Below are 25,099 nucleotides of genomic sequence, written 5' to 3' on the forward strand. Positions count from 1 at the left end.
ATTATTATTCCCTTTCTTCCGTGTGTGTGTTTGTGTCTCTTCCCCGCCCCCGCCGCCACTTCTTTTCTGTTCCTTCCCCCTTCCTTCCTTCCCTCTCTCCCTGCTCCGAGTTTGATTACAAAGCGAGCGAGAGGGAGGCTGTGCGGGGGGCGTGGTGTCAGCGCCAGGGCCGGGGCCAATGGGAGGCTCCCCCTGCGCCGGTTGCTAGAGGTCTCCACGTAAATCAAAGCGCAGGGAGCCAATGGGGGCCGGAGGGAGGGAGGAGCGGGGACGCGTGCCTTTGCAGTGGGCTCTGCCAAGCGGACTTGCGGGGGAAGCGAGCGGCGAGAGGAGCCCGAGGCGAAAAAGTAGCTGTCAAATGCGCGGCTCCTTTAAGCGGAGCCCTCAGTCCGGCTCGGAGAGTCATGGCGACCACAGCGTCTAACCACTACAGCCTGCTCACCTCCAGCTCGCCCATGGTGCACGCCGAGCCGCCGGGGAGCATGCAGCCGGGCGCCGGCTACAGGGACGCCCAGGCGCTGGTGCAGGCGGACTACGCGCTGCAGAGCAACGGGCACCCGCTCAGCCACGCTCACCAGTGGATCACGGCGCTGTCCCACGGCGGCGGCGGAGGGGGAGGCGGCGGAGGCGGCGGCGGCGGCGGCGGCGGCGGAGGGGACTCGCCCTGGTCCACCAGCCCGCTGGGCCAGCAGGACATCAAGCCCTCGGTGGTGCAGGCCAGCGGCCGGGGGGACGAGCTGCAGCAGCAGCATCACCAGCAGCAGCAGCAGCAGCAGCAAGGCAGACCGCCGCACCTGGTGCACCACGCCGGGAGCCACCACGCCGCCGTGGCCGCGGCCGTGGCGTGGAGGACTGGCGGCGCGGCTCACCTGCCGCCCGGCATGGCCTCGTCCAACGGCGGCGGCCAGGGCGGGCTCCTGTACTCGCAGCCGCCGGGCTTCACGGTCAACGGCATGCTGGGCTCCGGGCAGCCGGGCATGCACCACCACGGCCTGCGGGACGCCCACGAGGAGCCGCAGCAGCAGCAGCAGCAGCCCCCTCACCACCCCGACCACCTCCCCCAGCAGCAGCCGCAGCAGCAGCACCCGCACGGGCAGCAGCAGCAGCAGCAGCAACACCACCACCCGCACCACCACCACGAGGCGCACTCGGACGAGGACACGCCGACCTCGGACGACCTGGAGCAGTTCGCCAAGCAGTTCAAGCAGCGGCGGATCAAACTGGGATTTACCCAAGCGGACGTGGGCTTGGCCTTGGGCACGCTCTACGGCAACGTCTTCTCGCAGACGACCATCTGCAGGTTCGAGGCCCTGCAGCTGAGCTTCAAGAACATGTGCAAGTTGAAGCCTTTGTTGAACAAGTGGCTGGAGGAGGCGGACTCGTCGTCGGGCAGCCCCACCAGCATAGACAAGATCGCGGCGCAGGGGCGCAAGCGGAAAAAGCGCACCTCCATCGAGGTGAGCGTCAAGGGCGCCCTCGAGAGCCATTTCCTCAAGTGCCCCAAGCCTTCCGCCCAGGAGATCACCTCGCTGGCGGACAGCCTCCAGCTCGAGAAAGAGGTGGTCCGCGTGTGGTTTTGTAACAGGAGACAGAAAGAGAAACGCATGACTCCCCCGGGAGGGACTCTGCCGGGAGCCGAGGACGTGTATGGGGCCAGCAGGGACACGCCGCCGCCACACCACGGGGTACAGACTCCTGTGCAGTGAACTCCGCCGTCGGCGGGGGAGGAGGAGCAGGGGGGAACTGGGGGGGCCGAGCCTGGCCCCTTCCCTCGAACCCCTTACTCCTCCAACTCTTTCGATTGTTTTCTCCCTATTCCCCTTTAAAAAAAAAAAGCAGACAAAACAAAAAAAGGAAGGAAGGCGAATGCACTGAACTATCCTTGAAACGGTAGCAAAGTGTGTAATGAATGGTGTGTTTCTGACCTTTACAGGCGAGTAACCAGGCAATGAAGTGCAGTGAGTATATGGATGTGTGTGTCAGAGAAGCGAGTGCATGTTTGCCCCTTCCACCTCTCCCCCGCTCTCTCTTTCTCTCTCTCTCTCTTCCTTGCATCCAGGCGCAGGCAGATAAGAGAGACGCCCCATTGCAAATGTCAAGGCGCTGCACAAAACCTTCCCCCCCTCTGGGTATAGGCGAAAGCCGGCCGGCCTTTTGTAGCAGGGGGCCTTGCCCGTTAAATACTTGGTGGGATCTTCGCCAAAGGCGCCTAGAAGGAAAGCAGGGAAGATGCTGCTTCGATGCTCTGCAGAGCGCTTTAGGTTGGGTTGCTTTAGCTGGGGGTGGGGGGCGCGGATACAAAGGCAAATGTGGTAGGCAGGTGTCATTAGAAGGGTTATGCCGTTCTTGTAAAGAGAGAGTGAGAGAGAGAGAGGAAACCGTCTGAATTTGCACTGCAAGGAAACAGAAGTTTACAGATCTCTCCCTTTCCTGCCTCTGTCTGGAGGTGACTTGCATTTTGCTCTATGTGTGTATGTGTTTGCTGGCCAGCGGTGGGACAATGTACAAAAATCCGTGTAAGCCTTTGCCTTTCCTCTTTGTGTTGTTGGACGCGAAGTTTTGGAGTCAGCCTTCGGCGGAGGTCATGTTTAATTTGTTTTTTCTGCCATCCTTAACCTCCGGAGTGGGGGAAGCTGGGCTCTCCTTAGGGTTAAGTAGATCTTGAGGGGAAGCGTTAAGAAAAGGACAGAGACGAGAAGGAGGTGGGGGAAGAACCAACTGCCACTTCCCACACAGAGAAATGTGGCTGTGGATATGTATTTTTTTCCCAGATGCAAGGCAAGGTAGGTGTTTGTGTGAATGAGTGAGTGAAACGGAGAAGGGGGCAGGATTGGGGGAAGGGACGTGAAGAATTAGAAACTCGCAGAAATAAGATTATAAGTGTGTGTGTGTGAGAGAGAGAGAGAGAGAGAGAGAGAGAGACCCATTCATGCTTTTCCAGCAGAAAGTGGCACTTTGAAAGAAACTAACAAGTTTTTTTTGGGGGGGTGGAGTGTCAGATGGGAGAAAGAGAGAGAAAGAGAGACTAATGCTTAGCTTCACAGATCCTGTACAGAAAGTTCTCTGTATGACTGGTCCAGCGCTGCCCCTGCCCTATGCTGACATCTGCTTTTAAATTTGGAATGGGGTGGGGGTAGAAATTCAGCTCAAGAACATTCATTCTGATCCTTAAGATCGTCACTTGGAAGTAAGTTCCACTGATCTAAGCAAAGGTGCTCAAGGTTGCAGCTCTGGGCTGTGATCTTGAGATGCATCATTTCCATTTGGGAGAAGATAACACTCAGTTCCAGAGTGACACCCACTTTAGGTGGGATTTGCTTTCACATCATGTGCTGAAAAAAATCAGGATTTAATGTAAGCGGACTAAGAACTGCAGTCCCATTCATCTCAATGGGAGGTTTCCAACTTACTTCAGCAAAGATGTGGGATTGTATGAAGTACGCTCTGGACAAGAGAGTGGAGGAATTTTAAGCAATGATTAAACCCATTGAAATCAGTGAGGTTAAGACTAAGAAGGTAGCCAGGATTTCCCCCATTGTAATCAATGGGACTTATTTCCAAGTAAATGTTTCTATGGGGATTGCTTTAAAAATCCAAGTACTGTACTTGGTTTTCAGTGGTCAGTATGTGGGAGTTGTGGCCACATGCAGCTGGGTGAATTTCTCTTTAAGGTTTATTCTCACATTTTAGATCCATCCCACGTCCTTTCTTGAGACTTCAGCATAACATGTGGCATGAAAAGGACCGGTTTAACTTTGTCGGCCTTTTCTCTTTTCTCCAAAGGGAGCCAAATGAAGGGAAAACAAAGCAACCAAAATGCCATTTTTCAATTTGTCTTTTTCCTGTCCCCTTTGTGTTAGTCATTTAATAGCTGCATTTTGCTTGGTAGAAAATGGTTAACTTTCCAAAAAGCAAAAGGCTCTAGAGAGGGAAGACAGGAAGGGGAAGTTGAAATTGTATATTATATTCTATATTGGGGCAAAGGGGGAGGGGGTAACCCATGAAACTGTGAGAGTGACATATTCATATTTTGAAACATCTACTCAGCACAAAAAGGGGGTGGTCTGTATAACTTTTTAAAAAATAATATTTACAAAGTTTGCCTAGTGGAGTGTTTGAGAATTCTGAGGCCAATGAAATATTCTCTCAGAGAAACTTGCAGATAAACATTGGAGGAAGTAGGTGGGATTTAATAATACTATATTCTTCAACTGTTTTTCTAAGCGCCAGCGTCTGGCATCAGATTTTTTCCCCCTCCCCACTTCCCCTTGAGAAGACAAATACAGCTTTCTGAGAAGCCTATTCATTGGGCCTTTATTCTATTTTTGCAACAGTGTTCCCCCCCTTTAAAAAACTATATGAACACTGGTTTCTCTTTAATGGTATTGAGCTGCTGTTGATTATTGTATGGGGACAAACTTCTTTAAAAATATTCAGGTTGGGGCAGTGGAAGTGGCAAAATGGGGGGGCAGTGACACTTATTAATATCTGGGTAAGGTCAAAAGAAGGAGTTTGGGGGAAGCAGATCCTCTAAACCCTCCAATAAGTTTACTTAAAATTTTAAAACAAAGTTACCACACAAACCTTACCACTCTGTATATATGTTTAATATTTGTCCTTTGAAATGCAGAAATAGTTTAAATGTTTTCTTTGTCTATTTTTCTTTTTTTCCTTTTTTTTAATGCTACCCAGGGAAATATTTTCATATCATTTTTAAGTGGGCTGCCTCAATGTATATTTATTTCTTTTAAAGCAAACAGGTTCTGGAAACTGTTTTTTCTGTAGCTTTAAATGAGTAGGTGAACAAACAAACAAAATCTATATGGGATGTAATATTTTTTTTTTGGTTCAGTCTCTTTAAAGAAATACTTTGTTTTTTGGTACATTTGGATGTGCTTGTGGGGAAAAATAAAAGCGCAGAGATCCTTATATATTTATGTTAAAGTAATATTTTATTATCTACATAAAACAGAAATACACAAGACCTTTATAGTTTGTTCGAGTTCTTGGCATATCTTTTATTTCCCTTTAAAAAAAAGAAAGAAAGAAATAGTACTGAGAGTGGCGACATAGTTCTTTGGAAATGGGAAATATGTGGGAAGAAATAGAATCTAGCCTTTCTATTGCCTTGCATTCTCTGTCCTTCCTTCTTACTCCATGACATTTTGGAATAAAATGTATGCCTAATCTATTGACAGATTTCGCTGGTATAATTCTGGCAGCTGGTAGAGTGCAGGAGGAAAGTGGGCCGGGAAGGAACACTGTTAGGTAGGCACAATTGTCTTTCCAAGGTTCGGCCTTTAATGCTGGAAGCTACAGCAGTGTGTATATTTTGATGCTCTGGGAACCAGTTTCTCTTGGAACGCGTGTGCGAAGATATATATAGCTGGCTGGAGCTACACAAAATCTAAGCATCTACATGTTCTCATTGTCAATCGCTGGGCTGGGGTTTTCGATGTAGCGTGTGCCGCTTTGGGCTGCGATCATAAGCTCTTACACTTACTTGGCAGTAAAAAGTTCCATTCAAACCACCAAGACTATATTAAGTTGAAGGGCAAACCACTTTCTCTAGAGTAGGCTCGTTGATTTCCCATTGCAGTCCATGGGATTCACTGCAGCACTATCGCCACGGTGGATGGATAACTACAGCCCAACGCCTAAGTGTTTTGTTTTTAAAGGAACAGGGCATTGTTACTATTTTTAATCAAGCTCTTTTAACGCTAAACATGCGGTTGTTTATCTTGGACTTCCTTAGTCAGTCTTGCTTAGCCATGTGCATTTTGTCTCCTTGCAAATCAAAGTTTTGTCAGGTAGATTGCCAGTTCTTCTTTAGACATTTGAAAGGCTTCCGTGGGCTATGCGACGCTTTCGTTCTTTCAAGTAACAAATAAACTATTTTTTGAAGTAATCGCTACGCTGCAATGTAGGTTCTACAATAGAGATGCAGCCAGATCCCCAACTGAGGAACAGCTCAGCTGAAGTGCTATAATCTAACTGGACCCGCGGCCCTAAAGGTTGTCTCTTGGAGGTGAGTTCCTTTGAAATCAATGGAACTTTACCCTCAGGAAAGTGAATACAGGAACTGGAAGTTTAGTTCCAATGGAACCTGGACTTTCCAACTAAGGAATGCATAGACTGGATAGATTGCACGCCAGCTCAAATCAAATTGCTTTCGCCCAAGCTGGGTGTGGTTCAGATTGCTAAAGTGTGTGCACACGAACAACATTATAGGGGGCGGCTATAATCCCGCTATACATATCTGTGGAGCTTCGGTTTAGGTCCTTGTGGACATGACTAGGTTACTGGGTGCTATCCCCGTCAATAGCCCATTTCCTGGGAATGGCATCTTCAGCGTTAGCATGTTTTGGATACTAACACCTTCTTGCCTAGTTTCTTGCGTTTTTGGAAGAAAACTCCACCAACGCCACAGCCACTCCGCCCTAAGTCTTCCCACCACCGCCTTTCCCCTTTTAACGATAGTTTCCAGGCTTATTAGATTTAATCATCTTTTCTAACTCCTAGTCAATATTACACGCGTCCCAAACAGATTCAGCTAAATGATCTTATCAATAGTCTGGAAACGAAGTGACAGAAAGAAGGAGTGTTCTGTGACCGCAGATATGCTGATGGGTAAAATGTTTAAGCTGGGTATAGATTGAATGTCCCTTGGTCAATAGCTCGCTGAATTGTCTGTATTTTTTTTTAATAGTGGAGGGGGGGGTTGTTTGAGGAGTGGAAAGCTGGGCAGCATCTGCCCTCTGCAGGACATTTCAATGGTCTTGGAAATGGAATCTTTTGCTTCTTCCCCCTGCGCGCGCGCGCGCCGCCCGAGTTTGTGTGTGCGTTTGGAGTGGTGGTGGGATCACGTGCGCGACGCTTGGTTGGGCCAGGTGTGATTTTTAGTTGAGCACCTGGCTTTCATATCTGAAAGGAGGATTAGTTTGGAAAGAAGCCTTTCCCTTCCTCCCCCGCTAAAGAATTTGAGCCTCCTGCCTATATTGATAGAACTGCTGGGTGATGGTTACAGCGTTGGGACAGAGAGAAACTACTTTGGGAGAGGAGCTCACCCAGGGCGCTTCAACCAAGGATTTAGCATTAGGGATATTGAGGGGCATATCTTTAATCGAGGAGAAGGAAACTGGTCAGGTACCGTCGAGGTTCCCTTTCACCGTCACCTTGTATTAACTGTCAACAAGGGAAGTCCTGTTGTTACTTTCTGCTTTTGTGCTCCCCCCTCCCCTCCTAAAAGACTGTTACCAGGGTTTTGTGGAAAGAGGAGCTGGTGTCCCAGTAATAGCAATAAATACCAGGAGAGCGGTGGGAAGTATTGGGTGCTAGTCAAGGTGTGAGCGACGCTTCTGAACAGCTTCTGAGCATCTCTAGACAATAGCAAAATAAGGCCATGCCCTCATCTCTTGCAGGAATTGACAGAGACGCGAGGATGTTAGATCTGGTACCAAACTGTGGACGAGAAGGCCCAGTGTTTGGGATTGAAATCCTAATTTCAAAAGTGGCTTGAGAGAGAGGAAGAGAGTTTATCTGAATAAAGAGAGGCATGGGGAAGTTGCAGTGATAACAATCTTTTCTACAAACAATAATAGTTGAAAATCGATTCATTCTTCGACGGAGCTTCAGTTTGGCTTCAATGCCTTGCCTAATAAGGAGGTGCTAGGAGTAGTGGCGAACAAGAGATGTATTTATATTTTGCTTTCTTTTCTTTTGGATAGCAGAAAAAAGGAGATGTTCTCCCAGTGTTTCTTTTATTCTAGTGTTTTTAGTTGTTCAAATGAGAAACTTTTCCGTCAAGATGGTCCTTCCTTCCTTTTCCTTCCTTTCTTTCTTTCTTTCTTTCTTTCTTTCTTTCTTTCTTTCTTTCTCTAAGTTCCACGGTTGATGTTTACGTTTTCTGGGCCATGTGATAAATGCATATGTAAACGTTGCAGATTTTTTTAAAAAAGAAAGGGTTTTTTTCCCCCACGAGGCCTTTGTATGGAGGCAGCCTGTTTCTGACTACTGACCACCTCGATCCACAAACTAATTAAGCCAATTTGCTTGCTTGTCATTCCATGCGGATTTCAGCTTCCTTGCCGTCAAAAATACTCCCACTTCATTTGCTTGCGATCCGGAGTCGAAAGCATCGCGGACGCTTACCGCTGCTTGCCTCCTGCCCCCTCTCCCATTTGCTGGTTCTGACTTACCTATAAATCCTGGAAGGCTAGAATATTGGCAATAATTTGGCACAACTTTAGAATAAGAATAACAACAACAACAACAAAAACGGCTCACCGTTTCTAAACTTCCTAGCCTGACTTGAATTTTTCAGCTAAATCCTATTGGATTTGCTCTGACCTCTCTGAATACAAGAGAACAGAAAGGCCATCTCACAGACAAATAGAAACCCGCCTCTTTTCTTAAACTTTATTCAGCGTCTTTCAATACAATTCCCCACCCCGCTCGGATCTTAGACTTGCTTCTTTGGAAGTACGACCCACAGAGCTCCAGGGTTTTACTTCCTGGAAGGTATGCTTAGGACTGCAGCCTTTTACCCACCTGGTAAAAGTAGAAAGGTTACGCGGTATAGATACGGATCTTGAAACTGGGGAAGATTGCAGGAAGCGAACGAGGGGATTTTGGAGCGAGGGTGTAACTTTCACTTGTCAAATGTGGCAGACACCAAAGCGTTAACGAAAGTGATAACTCAGAGTTAGCAGGTGTGTGTATGCTACATTATGTGTACCATACAACAGTAAGTTAACTGCATATTACTGGAGGAAACAACTTCCTTGTAAAATATCCTTTATGAATGCAGAATTTTATATTTTTATTTTAAAGTTTTAAACAGGATACTGTAATTATGTCTCAAGCGATGACAAATCACCCAGGCAAGGAGAATGCCATGGCATTTCAGTATAAAGGCTGCAGTCAAATCCATATTTTTCTGGATATAAGTCCCATTGAGATCAATGGGTCCTACTTCGTGTGAAGCGCCCGGAGATCTTGGATAAAGGGCGGTATATAAATCTAATAATTAAATAAAAAATAAAACCCTTAGGACTGCACTGAAATGAACATAATTTGCAATTAAATGCAGGCTTGAGGAAGATAGAGGCTTCTCATTCCTGGGCAGGTAACAATGGCCGCATTTTAGTTTGTTTCTCAATCCCTAGATTGTGTTCGAATTTTTAAGACTACACTCCTTACTTGAGTGTAAGCCCCATTGAACGCAGTAGGGCTTTACTTCTAGGGAAAATGCATAGTATCGGGCAGAAATACTACAATCACATGCAAATTCTATGAAAATCAGGTTTAAGATGCAGGATTTAAAATCCCATGAATGAAATAAATCTCACTGAACCCAGTAGGAGTCATTTACAAATAAACATGCGTAGAATCCTGCTGCAAAGCACATTTTTATTGGAAACAAAGTTCTGTGGTGAGAGTTGATACAGTTGAGAGAATAATATGCTTCAGACAGAATTAAGCAGCTGGATCAAACGCCAGCAGAATAGCACTCGGCTGCTTGTGAACCAGCTTGAAGGTCGAATACACACACGTGTGCAGATGTTTATGTTTAAAAACCCACAATCACCCTGTCTGTAGCACACTTAAAAAAAAATACTTTAGCTTGACAGCTTATTCTTTATATGATTTTAAAAAATATGCTTGATACTTAAGTATCAAGAAACCGTTAAAAAAATTAAATTCCTATTAATGTAACTGGCGATTCAACCCACTTTTTCAGGGAAAGTCCCATTACAGTAAACAGGGCTTGGATCGAAGCCACAGCTGGAAAAGAAAGGGTTTTTTAAATCAATGGAATTTCTGTCTAATTTAGAACTGGAATATCACTGTAAATAACATTAAAGTCTATTGGCCGTTTATTTGTTATGTTACATTCCAGCTCAGTGCTGGCTCGGCCACAAATCAGCAAACCATGGTGATTTCCATACACTCTGGGTATCTTAGAACGATAAAGGTCGATTTGCAACAGCTTCTTTTGCTTATATTGGCATCCTTGCAGGATTCACCTATCCTTACGGAACTCCTAAGTCTTTCAGAATGATTGTATTTTATCTTCTGACACCCTGTTCTCCACTTGCAAAGGGGGGGGAGCAAAAACAAACCATTGAATTGCAAAGGGAATTTCTTTCAGCAAATGCGTGTCTAATATCTGGAGTTTTAGCTAGCTTCATATGGTGCCACATTTGAGTAATGTGTTTTGCCAAAGCGAAAAGCTGAAACATAAAACCATAGGGAGAAATAAGTGAGCAAAGAAATTATGCCTTAAAAAAAGAAAAGAAAAGCGGAATAGCTGAAAGGATCGTGAAGGAGATCTCTAAAGGGGACCTCTTAAAATGTCATGGCCTCCTTTCTTTCTCCCGCGTGGGAATAGTTTTTGAACACTGTCTTGAAACTAGTTCCTCATCGTAGGCTAACTAGCAGTTCTGAACAGGGAAGACGTTGTTGAGCTCCCAACGAGTTTATTAATGGCATCGCCAATAAACAAAACACCTCTGCTCTTGTGTATGAGACCACCATAGGCATCTTAATGTCTCTAGTTAGTAGTACCAAGCAAATATCTTTCGAATTTAACTTGAATGTCAGTCAATGAAGACTAGACGAGTGGAAATGGGTCTTTCAAAAATACTTTCAGAACTCTTTTCTGCAAAGCTGTTAAAACTGACGCCTGGACCCATAAACTTATTGGGAAGTAAAATTATTAACGTAATAAATGTGGGATTTGGAATTCTAATATGGGATTGGGAATTCTACTAGAAAGCGACTCTCGTGGATTCTTACGGACATGACTGCTAAGTAAATACTCTTTGAATTGCTACTCCTCTGAATCCATTTTTGGGTGGTAGACATCCAAATACTTTGCCTTGACTGCTGGATTTAGCAGGATACCAGCAAAAGGGGTGGGAGTTATAGGTCGTCCCACAGATCTCGCTGGGTGAATACAGAGGACCAACTTAAAAATCAGGCCATGTTTTAATTAATGCGTTTTGGGCCACTGGTCCTTACTGTCGAGTAGGTATGCTTGGGATTGCAGTCTTGAGCGCCAAGAATGTGCACGATAACCGTGTTGTCGCCCTTATCACTGTTTTTGCGCCAACCCCGAGGAACTGGCTAGATCTAAAACTGCACTGAATCATGCGAAGGAGAGTGGAGGGCGCCCACTGGTTGCCAGGATCTAGGACCAAGGGAGAAACAAGTGTAGGCATCGCTGGGCTTTTGTGGCCGGAAAGAAATTGTCTCCTAAATTCCTAATGCAACGTCCGCCTGCCAGTGACTCGACGGTCGAGTCTGGTCTTGTTGCCAGTTTACTGCGAAGCCAGTCCCATGTTATTCAGTGGCACTTACTCCCCAGAAAGTGTGCACCCGATTGCAGATCTTTCTTTTATCCCCCTCGCGCCCCTGCCAAGAGAACAGACCCATTCTGGCCCAGCCTCTCCCCACCCTCCAGGCTTGGTTTCCAAGTCTAGCCGGCCCAAGGAACTTCTAAGCGAAAGTTTTCGGCAGCCCGTCTCATTCATTAATTGCCCGTCCCTGCTCGCTTCATTCATGGCTCCTCCAGTCATTCATTGCCAAGTCCACGGAGGCACCAGCTCCTTGGTCAGTAGGGGAGACGCACAAACAAGGATGGTGCTATTTATTTCCCTCCGCCTGTGGATTTCGAAGACATTCAAGCAGGCACAATCATTAAACTAATTTGTATTTGATTGTTTGGGCGGACGAGGGTGAGTTTTATTACACTAAAGCATTCAAGCACGCACGCACCGCTGATTAGCAGTATACATTAAATAAAGTTGTTTGTACACATTGTCTTACCACATATAGGCAGCCTTATTATTCTAATTGCTCTAATTAGGGCATTGCAATGGTTTCGATTTGATTTGAGGAGGCATGGATTCGTGCTAGTCCTTTTGGAAAAAAGGAAACCGCTCTCTGTGAGCAGGTTCTCTTACTACTTCCATTTACGCCTTCAAAATGCATCACATTATGGGCCAAATTCATAAAGAACCTTAGGAGACATCAGAATACAGTAGAATGTTTAAGGATACGGAGTCTAGTCTCAAGAGAGATAGTATGTGCGTGTCCCATCCCTCTGCATTATTATTATTATTATTATTATTATTATTATTATTATTATTATTATTATTATTTCAACCAACCTCCAGACCAACGATCTGCAGCTTCTCCTACCTGCTCCCCTCCCCAAGGTCTCTCCTCTCCTCTCAGCTATTGTAACGCTCACTTTAGAAAGAGCTATCTTAAGTATATATATTTCTGGAAATCTGTTTCATAAGCTTGAAATGAATGTGATTATTATCTGATATCAGTTCATTAAACGTGTTACATCTATAGGGGACTTATAATTAAATTCTTAATCCTGTTTGAGACTTCTCCCTGCCCATGCATCTCTCTCTCTCTCTCCCGCCCCCCCCCCCCACAAAAAAAGCCAACAGCCGAGTCTGGGAAAGAGATTTTACATTTTTAAAATATATTTCTTCTTTCCCTGTTTTTCTTTTTTAAATGAGCAGCGTTGAAAAATGTCTTTGCGGAGGAGGCATGAATTTGTTGTCTAACTAACCAGCCGAATACAGGGTTCTCTTAAAACAGGACTGTTGCGAAGCTTATACTTCTCATTCAGCAGAAACATTCTTTCCTTCTGTGTTCGTCTGTCTTTTTCCTGGGAAATCCGGCTGATTCTTACATCCACCTCCACCTTGGGGGAACTTGCCTGAAAGAAGCGCTTGCGGTTAGGCGAGTAAAAATGTTCTCCTTAGCCCGCTCGTGCTTCCAACAGTTCTTAAAACTGTGGATTTGCAACGATCTTGTAGATGTGTTTCTCATACCCAGACTTTAGCTAACTCTCTGTCCCTTACATCGCCTCTCTACAGTGGAGCAAAGGGAGAGAGTTCCTGATTGACTTTTGCAGATCACCCAGTTGCTCATGTGTCTTACAAGCGTGCCCACCCGCCTCACCCCCATCCCTTCCATCAGCTGGGAAGCCTAATGAAAAACTGACCCCCCCCCACTTTCGCTGATTGTACCTAAAGGTGAGGGATAAGCGGCCGTGAATGTGAGTGTGTGCGTGCGTGCGTGTGTTTAATGCACACCAGGAAAAACCACCCGCCTAAGCTCCTTTGTGAGGCTTTGGCTGAGGAGGAGAAGGCGTGTGGAGGCGGCTGGAGCCTTGAGTTCTCTGAGAACTCCCTTTCAAGCTTGCTCGGGCCTGCTTGGGGTTTATTCTGCAGCTCTTGGTTGCTTTGAAAGCCAGGTGGACCCTCCACGGTTTGAGAAGCTCAAGCCACATGCTCTCAGCTTCTGGTCCACCCCCACCCTCCCCATTCATCCCACCGGGCCCACAAAGAGAGGGAGCGGAGGGAGACAGAGGGGAGGGTTTGCGCTGAAAGGGATCCAGAGGCTTGCAGCGCCAGGCAAAAAGGGGTGGGGGGCGGGATGGCCTTGTAGAAGTCGTTGCAGCCCAGCCGAGGGGAAGAGGACGGCCAAGGCGAGGCCCCGGGTTGCAGGGAAGGGAGAATTCGGCTGGGGTGGCTTGCCCGTCTGGCGGCTACTTTCCAGAGGAGATCAAATATTCCTCCAGCAGAATCGCGAGCGGGAGAGTGCCTGGAAAGGACGAGGGCGGGAGGAAGGGGCGGGTGGGAGGCTTTGAGCCAGCCAAATGCCCCTCTCTGCCATAACCATTCTCTGCGTCCCTGGATTTATCCTTCCCTGGGGAGTTCATTGTACAACACAGCCCGCCTGCCCTTCTCGCATGAATCTGTTTTGTAACAAAGTCTCCCCAGCGAGTGTATTAGAGAATAAAGCCTCTCTTCCCTCCCCCCCCAACACCCCGTCCCTGCCCTCTTTCTCCCCACCCCCCTCCCCATCCTTTTGATTCACGCCCCCCTCCCCTCTTTCTCTTCACTACAGCATCTGTTCTGGGAGCGCTCTTCTCTTCCTTAACTGCAGGGAAATAAAAGAGTGGAACTCGGGCGCCCCACAGCGGACACGAGCGTAACTTGCTGTAACAAACAGAGGCAGCGGCCGAGAGGGCGGGGGGAGAGAATATATATATATATATCCAGGCGTCTAACCTCCCGCGCCTTGTCCAGTTCGGAAATAAACTTGCCGATTAGGATATGTCGGTTTGAATAATCGCTTTTCAAGACAAGCCCGCTCATGTCTGAAGCCAGCCTGTAGCAGAAAGGTTAAAAGGAGAAGAAACATGAGGTGGTTTTAAAAAAGAAGGGGGGGAGGGGAGAGCGTCTCCCTCCCGTCATCACCTTCTCTTGTTTATTTCTTGCTTCTCTCCACAGATCTGGAACAGATCAGGGATTTCTGTTGTTGTTTTAAGGCCATATGTATCCTCCATAGTTCACATTGCAGCGGGGCAGGATATTGGTTCAGTTCTTTGGTTTCATTTGAATTGCCTATAAATCTGGTATAATTTTAAAATACAGCCAGCAAGGTCAAAGGTTGTTTTTGTTTTGTTTTTAAGTCCAAATTCAAAATGCTTTCAGAGATGTAGTAGTTCTTAGCTTCTTTTTGTTTTCGCCTTTGCATTCCCACACATTTGTAATTCAAAATCGTGACATTGGCTGGAAGGTATATTGCTTTTCAAAACAGAGCTCTTCTGATTTTCATCCCTATAGCTTTCTGCAGTGGGTGTTAGAATCTGGGCCAAAGTCTTCCAGTGGAAGCCTTCGCAATGCAGTGCCTTTCCCTTCTTCTTTCTTTCAAACTGGGTCTCATTTATATCTAGAAATACTCTCAAATCTGAAAGCTCCCCACCCCTTAACAACAAGAGAAAAACCTGTGCTGGATTGGACCAGGGTTCAGCAAGGCAAGCATCCTCTTTGCAGCGTGGACCAGACAGATACTTCCAGAATTGCCATCCCCACCCCCCACCCCAAAACCCAAACTGTTACTGTTGCTGGGTGCCTGCAAATGGTATTATTCAGAGGTATACTGGCTCTGAAGAGGAATGTTCCATTTAGTTATCCTAACTAATAGCTGTTGAAACTGTTGACAGTCTTATCCTGTATAGGAAAGCTGCCTAAGCCAGAGATCATCACTACATATTGCGGCAGCAGATTCCATAAGTTAATTATGCATTTGTTCAAGGTAGATATAGAAACTGTCTGCAGTTATTCAGTGGTGAGGGCAATGTTCCTCAACTCATATTCTGGATCACTTTTATACACTTTTTTTTTAAACTTAATATGTCCCAGCATCGAGCCCTGCCACACATTGGTGGGTCATGCGATGTATTTGGGCCTGCAACAGCAAACAATCATTTCCCCTGTTAAGGTTTCAATCCTACATATGCTGACCATTTAATACAACAGGACTTGTTTTGAAATAATTTATTATAGACCACTTAGAGTTTTCACCTACAATCAAGCAGCATATCGATTTTGTTAAATACAAAAAAAAAAAAAAAAAAATCAGAGTAAGGATAGATAAGATTGCATAGCACAGCTCTTTGTTTTATGGCTGCACGTGTTAATGACACAAGACAACCTTCGTCAGCTGGGTTCTTTCCAGATGTTTTGGACCACAACTCCAATCAGCCCCTGCCAGCATGACTATGGTGGAAGTTGTAGTCTAAAACATTTGGACGGAACCAGACTAGCTACTTTAACAGGCAATATAGGAAAATATGCAAAAGCCTTTATAGTAATGTTCAGGCTTTCATGGCACCATTTTACACATCACCAAATGCCCACAGAGAAGTGTAATTCAGATCCTATTTCTGAAGTATGATGCATGATCCTATGTGCCCTAAGAAGCCATAGTTGGCAGTCAGTTGTGCTTCAGCTTGTACACACAATGCCTGCATGCAGTCATTTCTACATGTGCTATGATTCACCTATCAGGGTTGTACAATTTCCTGTATGGATGCTGATTCCATGTAGGGATTTTGTAGTTTACTTAAATAAGTTATATCCCATTTTTTAATGCTGAAGTTTATCCAAGGCAGCTATGTCTGAACCTGACAGCAGATATGCCCTACGAAAGCACAATGTACTCACAACGTAAGGCAGAAACATACACAGCAGATGTGTGCCCATTTCTAAATAGAGCTCACTTGCAGATAGCATTTTTTCAGGTAGTCAGACAAACCAACCCTTGAAATCATACATACATTAAGCACAGAAAGCTGTGCGGTGCAAGCAGGTGTGGGAATTCTCCTATGCCTTGTGTTACCTATTAGGTAGTTTGCCCCAATCTTCTAAACCAGCAGTGGGAGAAGTTACTATTCATCCAAGTTTGCATATCACATAGCGTGCACAGTAGATAGGCGAGTTTGCTGTTCCGCTGTCTGCAGCGGAGTCAGGAAGAGTATTGGTGTTGGGTCATTCCGCAATCAGTGTTCCTGATGCATGAATCGGAGCTCAAGCCAGTTTCCCAGCATGTGTTTCCTTTTCTTCTCAGCCTCTGCATACCTCCACAAAGCAGCTTCTGGTATTCTAGCCGCCACAACCTCACTCAGCTGCTCTGCAATGATAAAAAAGGTAAAGGGACCCCTGACCATTAAGTCCAGTTGCCAACAACTCTGGGGTTGCAGCGCTTATCTCGCTATACAGGCCGAGGCAGCTGGCGTTTGTCCGCTTCCACAAACAGTTTTTCCGGGTCATGTGGCCAGCATGACTAAGCCGCTTCTAGCGCAATGGAACACTGACACCAGAGCAGTGCACAGAAACACCATTTACCTTCCCGCCAGAGTGGTACCTATTAATCTACTTGCACTTTTGCCATGCTTTCAAACTGCTAGGTTGGCAGGAGCTGGGACCGAGCAACGGGAGCTCACCATGTCGCGGGAATTTGAACCGCCGACCTTTTGATCTGCAAGCCCAAGGCTCAGTGGTTTAGACCACAGCGCCACCCACATCTCTGCAATGATACCTGTCCACAAAGTTGATACCTGGGGATCAGCAGAGGCTGAAGTACTGCCTTGAAACAATCAAGTCCCCGAAATAGGAGCTGTGTGTGCCTGTCCCACAGTAGCTATTTCTATCATTTTACAGCTCCCAAAAATCCTTCCCTGATCCTCATCCAGCAAAAGAACTGTTGTAGTGACTTTCCAGTTGGTGTAGCTTAAAAAGAATATTGTAGCCTTTGAGATGTGTTGATGCTCCTTTGGCATATGAGACTGAGTTGTCGCCTTAGGGAGGTTGATGTAGGATATGAACAACAGCTGTCTAGGTTTCAACTTAAATAAGAATTTTCAAGTGGCATGTCCCTATGTTGATATTTATAGTCTAATCTATTTTTTAAATCCAAGTTTGCTCTCATTTCCATGATGAGGCATTTGCTGCACTGATATTCACTTATCTCGGATCGTGCATGCTTTGTTCCACTACTTCTTTTTGGAGAGATATTCTAATTCTACCACCCTTGAAAATTGCTACAATCTCTATCAAGATTCAGTACAGTTCAAATGAGAGCTGCAGTAATCAGAATCTAAGGCTGCAATCCTACGCACACTTACTTTAAAGCAAACCCCACTAGACATACTGGAACTTTCTTCAGAGTAAATATGCCTAGGATTGCACAGCAAGCCTCCCAGATTCAACAAAGATCACAAATGTTTGCATCAGAAACAGCTCCAGGTTCTTTAAAAAAACTTCACACATAAATTGTGTGTGTGTCCTCCTATTTTCCTGTTCTCCATATCACTTATGATGACTTCACTGTATTATGCAATCTGTGTTTAAAAATACATTAAGAATGGACGAGTTCACAGGATGAAAAGGTGGGGGTGTTACCCAGATAATTTAGGATTCAGAATTGGCGTGAAACAGATTTTCTAAGCACAGAAACGCCCGTTTCAAGTTGTGATGCTTATCCTTCTTGTCTTGATAATCAGGAAGGTGCCCAGAAATGTTGACTTTGTTTTCAGGATTGGCGAAATGTAGCTCTCTTATCACCTATGCTGTCTTCTTCATATGCGTATGAACACGCTCAGACACAAACTCGGGGCCAGGAGAAATCACTTTTTTAAAAAAAACCCAGTGTTTAAGTCCGCCCTCTGGGGAAAAAAAAGTTTTTTTAAAAAATGTCTGTTATATCTGAGATACAGTACGACAGCAGTAGATTGGAACCCTACCCAGCTCACCAAATAGCACACACTATGTGTATGTCTGTCTGCACCCTTCAAAGTAATGGGCACGCTCTTCACCTGTACCGTTTTTTTTCTTTAGAGAATCTTTACGTATACCATATATGGTCTAAGGAGAACCAAGCCTTTTCTGACTTTAGCCATTTTCTCTGGGTAGTTCCCATTTTATCCCAGTAATGTACACATTATGCACATATTGGATGTTACTTATTCACATTCATCTAGCAGCTGCAGCATGATGGATAAGAGCATAAGCTATAAGCAAAGATGCCTTCTGTTCAAGACACAGCTTCAGAGTTGTCTTAGGCGAATTGCTGTGATTCAGACTCAGCTCACCATCAGTAAAACAGAGATGAAAATACTGGCCCGAGTATTTTCATCTTGTGGTGGCGATTATTTAAATAATTTATTTTTATTATTTTTATTTTTATTAATAAATTATATCCCGCTCTACATTTTTTCCAACACGGCTTACACAACACAATATGTGTGTGAAATACATCCAGCATTTTGGATATAAGCAAAGAAGTATAACGCATGTGTGTATCAGTGTGCACACATATACACACACAAGTGTTTCCAATACAGACACATGCTCAAATCTACATGACTAAACATGCACCTAATTGCTGCTGTTCTTATACCATTCGTCCTAGGAATGGGCTCACAGATTTCACAGGGATACTTTGGTGTAAGTGGTTTGATGATTGCGTACCTAGCCAGCCAGTATGTCTGTCTTTCTCTTGATGGGGTACATGTTTTTGTTTTCTTTTAAAAAAACAAACCTCTCACAAACATGCTCTTTGTTGGAAATCTTTGGCAGCATATGAAGGTTCAGAGGCAGCCTGTGTTTCTTCCTTCTTGTTACAGGAAGAAGACTGGGGAGATGCTCTTCCCCTCCCTTCCAACCACCCCCTGACAACGTTGCTTCAAAGCTGCCTTTAATTACGGAACAACTTGCTTGATAGTCGGATAGAAGAATGCGGCCTTCCCTTCACAAGGCATCCAAATTCCACATGCTCCCCTATCTATTCAACTAGCCCTAATGGGCTTTAGCTTTCTCATATTATTATTATTATTATTATTATCTCTGGGGTGGTTCTGGATTATGTGGGGTTTTTGCTCACCACATCATGTCTTTATCTCTCTCTCTCTTTCTCTTTCATTGTTGTTACTGCTGGTAGTGGTGGTGTACAGTTTTCTCCATGGAGTGAATCATTCCTGTTTAAGACACAGTAGGGGGAAATGCTGCTCATAAAGCAGGATCGCTATCATTTCTGGCTCCACTTTCCTAAAGCTCTTATAACAAGAACTTGGCAGGAATGCACTTTCAGCTAAGAACTATTAAACAGTTAAGCAGCCAACACCTAATGAAATCTTCCACAAAGAAGACAAACTACCAGCAGACATCTAAACAATTTTTAATACTCTAAAATACATTTCCTTGAACAATCGCAAGTTGGTGACACCTAGAAAACACACGGGCTCCTCCAAATACCTCCCCCCGCCCGCCCCGAAGAATCCAATTGAATTATGTGGAGCCACCCTAAAGTAATTGCTCAAAGGGCTATGACCCATTCAATTCTTGAAGTGTTTCCTATGTTCACTGAGCTTATGTGTACAAATCACCATTTTTTTCTCGCCTGGTTGCTGCAGAAAGAGGCAAGGGCACATCTGCCACCATGTAGCTACAAACCTATTTCTAAAGCAATGTCAGTAGGCAAAGGTGATTCGCTAGAGGCTAACTGTGGCTGGCCTCTGAAGTTGGGGACAACTTTTTCGAGATAATAAATTTCCATGGAAATGTATGGTGTGCTCTGAAACTGCTCTGGATTAACCAGTATAAGTGTTCAAGGTGATGCCATCTGTCCTGAAGGAGGCATCGGAAAATGTGAAATGTATAATGGCCAAAAAGATGCCGACTCTTCTTCTTCTTTTTAATGGGACCCTCTTGAACTTCAGAAATTTGTCCAATAAAAAGATATCACCTTTCTTTATGGTATCACTTATTCTTGATATGGATCAACATGCTATCTTACACACACGTGAAAGACTGTTCTAGAATCCATATAAGCCTTGGGTGGCAAAGAAATGTTACAGGCGGGCCTAATCATGTGCTAAGACCAGCGCAAATATTAGCATCAACTGCGCCATATGGAAGAGTTTGATGATTGCTTCACCGTAGGGTAAGTAGAGTCCTTAGGTTTGTACTACACAGCAATTTACATCTCAGTTTAGTTGTGCCAAATGTTTCTATAACACATTTAGCCTTAATCCTCCCACAAAGGGGAGGACATGCAAACTAGGTAGATGAAACAACCGCCTTTCAGTTAGTGAACATTGTCCCTCGACCTGTTGGGAATGTCCTCCTGAAATGTAGTTCTTCTATCCATTGTCAACAGCAGGTATATTCACCCTTTTCAGACCTCGAACCCACTTTCAACCAGGACATGTATTTAGGAACCCATTTCTTAATCTTTTACCACATACTTGCATGACAATACCCCTCCTGCTGCTGTGACCCACCAGTTGAAGACTCTACGGCATCCTATGATATGAGCTGTAATAGTGCTATATTAGTTACACTCTCTCTTTTCCCTTAACAACATGGGAAACTGACACTTGAAGTAAGCAGTGACCTAATTTATGTCTAGGTTCTTTTACATCACTCCTATAATCAAGCAAGCAGTTTCTGCCCCAAGTGCAGTACGACTACAGCTCAGCTACAGCATCTCTCAACACAGCTACCTAGGAGGTGGAAACAGATTTGTCTCATATCCCCACCATGGTCATTGTTTCCCAGCAAGGACTTGGTCTTTCGGAAGCACCTAAGGATGTGTGTGTGTGTGTGTGTGTGTGCACAAGTCAATAAAAAGTTAAATGCCAAGTGTTGTGTACTTTCTATTAGACACAGTACATTCTCACACACAAAGGGGGAAGATACAAATTTCTGCATTAAGGGTAGTCAGCTTCAGAGTACTGTAATAATAAATTGTAGTCATTAGGAAAATGCACAGATACAGTATTCTTTTTTTTTTTTTTTTTTGCTTACGTTGTTCTGTAAGAGGCCATGTACTTGAATTGTACTATATAAATAATGTTTTTCTACATCTCCGGTATTTAAAACCTTCAAATTCTGCAACCAGGAACTGAAATGATAAAATCACGATTAATTGCACTGATCACATCATTATTATTTGGTGGTATTCAACCAAGTTTTACTCAGAGCAGATGCTCTGCTGTGGTACACACCCACTGAAACATCACTGTGGGGGGGAAACCATCCCTGCAAGAAAGGTAATATTCACACCTTTCATTTGTGCTGAAGTGCGAATTTATTCAGTTTTAAGATACCTTTTTGCATCAAAAGAAGCTTGTGAAAAATATAGATTAACTAATTGAAAGAAACAGTACGTCTGAATCAGGGCTGACATTGTATGTACGATGCTAAAACAAACGAACAAATAACAAATAAACAAACAAAAACAGCACATGGAGCACACTGAACACACACTAAACTGTAGTGTGTACACAAATGATGCCATGAACATATACATAGATAGATTGCTAGTTTCCCTTCATTTTTGTGGGCTAGATTCAATCACCCTGGACTTGGGTATTTTCTAACTATAATGAATGTAACTGCATCAGTTTAAGTGACTTTTGCTCCCGCTATTCATGCAGTGTTAAACACTGGACAGAAATGTTTTATTCTTCTCAGTTCCATTTGTATCTTTCCCTTTTGGCAGAATACCACCCACCCCACCCCCACCCCAAAAAAACCCCAACACAGAAAAGGAACATACAAATATACCTCGAAATATTTTCCCGCCAAGATACAATTCATTATATTGTATAATTTGCATTGCAGAAACACTAATTGTCCTTACCATTCTACTACTGTTTTAAGGATATCAGAGACATGATCTTGCCTGAGTAACACACACAGAGACATAGGTTGATATTGCATAAAAACTACCCCCATTGGAAACAATAGAAACAGGACAATACATTTTAGATGATCTTTGAAAAGATGTTGGCCTGAGGCCAAATACTGAGAAAAAAGCACACAAGCCAAGCTCAACATGATTGTAGCACATTAGCAATTAAAATTTTGTTTTAAAATGCCTCCTTTGAGATAAAACAAAACAATGCAAAGCTTAACTTTAAACTGCTCTTGAAATTCTTTGAATAATTAATGGAAGCAGGTGCATCAAGTCTTATTGTGGACTTGCAAGCTATGATGGATTCACCATTTATTTCTAGTTAATAAGTAACTTGGTTGCCTTTGCTCCCTGGGAAAGTGCACAAGAAACTGACTGTTAACTACAGGTTAAATGCAAGTGTCTGGCTACCTAGGTAAAAGTATGCACCAACCATAAGATTTGGTTCAGATCCAGATTTGATGCTTTGTAAAACCACCTAATTTGGCCCAGAACAATTCAGAGTCTCCTCAGTTTCCCCTAGGTGTCCAAGTCCGTTTCATCCTCCCTACCCACATTTATTATTGGGATATCAAAAATTAGCTATAATCTTTCCCTTTTAACAGAAATGGATGAAATTTGCAGGTAAAGTAGACTCTCAATGGTTGATAGAGCCATTTTAAAAGTTTGTTTTCTTTTTAAAGGAAACATATAAAATTTAGATTTAGTGGCAGAAAAGATGAAATTTGAAGGCAAGGATGCACATTCTGAGGGTATGAATCCTGTTAAATCTCAGAACGATAGATGCAGTGGTTTTCCTGCAAGGGCAGCCATTACCATTTTAGGATGAGAACTACTTAAATCTCTCCTAGTGTATCATGGGTAAGTAGTGTGAAAATTGCAAATGTGAGAGAGGTGCCCCTAGGAAAACCTGCCAAATGCAAATAGCTCTAGGGTGTTTGTGCTAGACACCTTTAAGGTTGATTTTGGAAAGGGAAGAATTAAGGGATCCACTTTCCAAGTAAAATAATTCATTCTAGGTAAAGGGACCCCTGACCATTAGGTCCAGTCGTGACCGACTCTGGGGTTGCGGCGCTCATCTCGCTTTATTGGCCGAGGGAGCTGGCGTACAGCTTCCAGGTCATGTGGCCAGCATGACTAAGCCACTTCTGGCGAACCAGAGCAGTGCACGGAAATGCCGTTTACCTTCCCGCCGGAGCAGTTCCTATTTATCTACTTGCACTTTGACATGCTTTTGAACTGCTGGGTTGGCAGGAGCAGGGACCGAACAACGGGAGCTCACCCCGTTGCGGGGATTCTAACCACCGACCTTCTGATCGGCAAGTCCTAGGCTCTGTGGTTTAACCCACAGCGCCACCCACGTCCCTTAATTCATTCTACTTACAAGCTAACCACAGCCCATTGGTTGGATCTAATCTATCAAGCTGCAGCCCCCTGGAACTTTATCTCTTGATCTGATCAGAAGATAAAGTGATTTTATCACTTTAGAGAGTGATTGCTAAAGAACAGACAACATGCTTTCTTTGTCAGTGGCATTGCTGAAATGCTGCTTGTGTGTTTGTGCGAGTGTATGTGTGCCTGCATGTCTGCGTATGTGCTAAATATGTGCTTGTGTTCTGTTTGATGTAGCGAATCTATGTGTATGTGTGTATGGTTTGTATGACTATTCTGTGTGTGCATGCACAGGTGCACTGCCATGTGGCTCTTGAAGGGATGGCTGAATATCCAGCTACCCTGGATTACAGGCAGGGCCAGTCCAAGACCTGAGGCGAACCACCCACCAGGGAAGAAGGGGTGAGTGAAGATCTACACCAGGAACCCAAAACTACATTTGGAGCAAGGGTGGGAGGAGACCAGCAGCCAAGAGACCACTGTAGAGACAGTATGGGGGTGAGGCTACTAAGGAGGAGGCGGATCTAGCCTCCAATGAGCACATCACAGCCATTGCTGACACTGCAGTGATGGCGGCAGCAGCAAGTGATGTATTCATTGGAGTTGGATCTGCCGTCCCTGTGGATCCTGCTGCCCGAGGTGGTCTTCTCACTTTGCCTCATGGGAGGGCTGGCCTTGATTACACGACTGACCTGTGAGTCATAGAAGAGGTCTTCCTACGTGCTCTCTTCCCTCTCTGGTGTTTGCTTGCCCTTCTCCCATCAACCCCCCCCCCCCCCCGCTTATCCAGTAGTGTTATGGCCAGATTAGAGATACTCTCTTTGCTTTCAGAATACACTTGTATTCTGCATTAAATAAAATGCCTGAATTGCCAAGGTGTCCTGAAATACTTCAGGGGTCCCTGCATCAATTCAACACATACCTAATTTTCTCACAAAGCATCTGACTTTTTAATTTTTAAAAAAGAAAGCCTTAGTTCAATATTTCATTTTCTTCTCCCATACCCAGCAAATCACCCAGGGGTAGAAAAGGTATTACCAATGGATATAAGAGTCTTGGACAGGCTCTTTGCATAGGGAGAGAGGGCTGTGTTGAGCATCCCTCTAGAGACCTCATTTCCAGGCCTCCCTCGTTGTTAGGATATGACCTAACAATAATAATAAAATGGAGTTGTTTGAGTTTTCTCATCATCTTTAACAAAATAAAATTGCCTACCCCCTTAATTTTTTTAAGAATATATTAGCAATAATGATTTTATAGGCTGTGTGCAGACTACAACAGCCATTACATCTAACTTTTCCAAGTACTTCACCACTGGCTTTTTCTTCAAAGGAATCCTTAAGCTATCTTGGCTATTTCCATATTCTGCTTCACAAACTCTCTTTGAAGCAATGTGTGTGTGTGTATAAAACACAAACCAGCAACTAATAAAAAGGCATTATGTAATAGCCATTAAGTTCAAACCATTCTGTAATCACAATTCTGCACCACAGTTTGGCTTTATTAAGTGTTTCTAAAAACATGTAAGAGAGGCTAGTGTACAGAGGCACATCATTTATTCTGATCTGCACACTAAGCACTTCACAATAAATTCAGTCAAAAGAGAAAGATGAATTAATTTAGCAAA

At 44.4% G+C, this 25,099-nt stretch overlaps 1 protein-coding gene across 6 annotated transcripts; it reads left to right on the top strand.

Moving 5' to 3' along the window:
- The first annotated feature begins 288 nt into the window (after nt 1-288).
- POU3F2 (POU class 3 homeobox 2) lies at nt 289-20,129 on the top strand. 6 transcript variants are annotated; one of them, XR_014546294.1, is made up of 2 exons: nt 289-5,268; nt 19,007-20,129. XR_014546294.1 is itself a non-coding variant. In XM_083606228.1 (2 exons), the coding sequence occupies exons 1-2, from the start codon at nt 405-407 to the stop codon at nt 19,079-19,081; spliced, it is 1,356 nt and encodes a 451-aa protein (XP_083462354.1). In that variant the 5' UTR covers nt 289-404; the 3' UTR covers nt 19,082-20,129. The 6 variants fall into 6 exon arrangements, 4 of the variants coding, with proteins under 4 accessions (XP_083462354.1, XP_083462356.1, XP_083462355.1 ...); XR_014546295.1 differs by having other exon boundaries at nt 289-1,937; nt 19,011-20,129; XM_083606228.1 differs by having other exon boundaries at nt 289-1,685.
- The last annotated feature ends 4,970 nt before the right edge of the window (nt 20,130-25,099 follow it).

Source organism: Podarcis filfolensis (genome assembly GCF_964270895.1).
Source record: "Podarcis filfolensis genome assembly, chromosome: 3".
Taxonomy (NCBI): Eukaryota; Metazoa; Chordata; class Lepidosauria; order Squamata; family Lacertidae; genus Podarcis; species Podarcis filfolensis.

Excerpts from the sequence above, each read along its gene's own strand:
- POU3F2 (XM_083606228.1), top strand. The coding sequence starts at position 405 with ATGGCGACCACAGCGTCTAACCACTACAGCCTGCTCACCTCCAGCTCG. Across the intron at positions 1,686-19,006 it reads CGCCGCCGCCACACCACGGG|GAAGAAGACTGGGGAGATGC; the intron begins GTACAGACTCCT and ends TTCTTGTTACAG.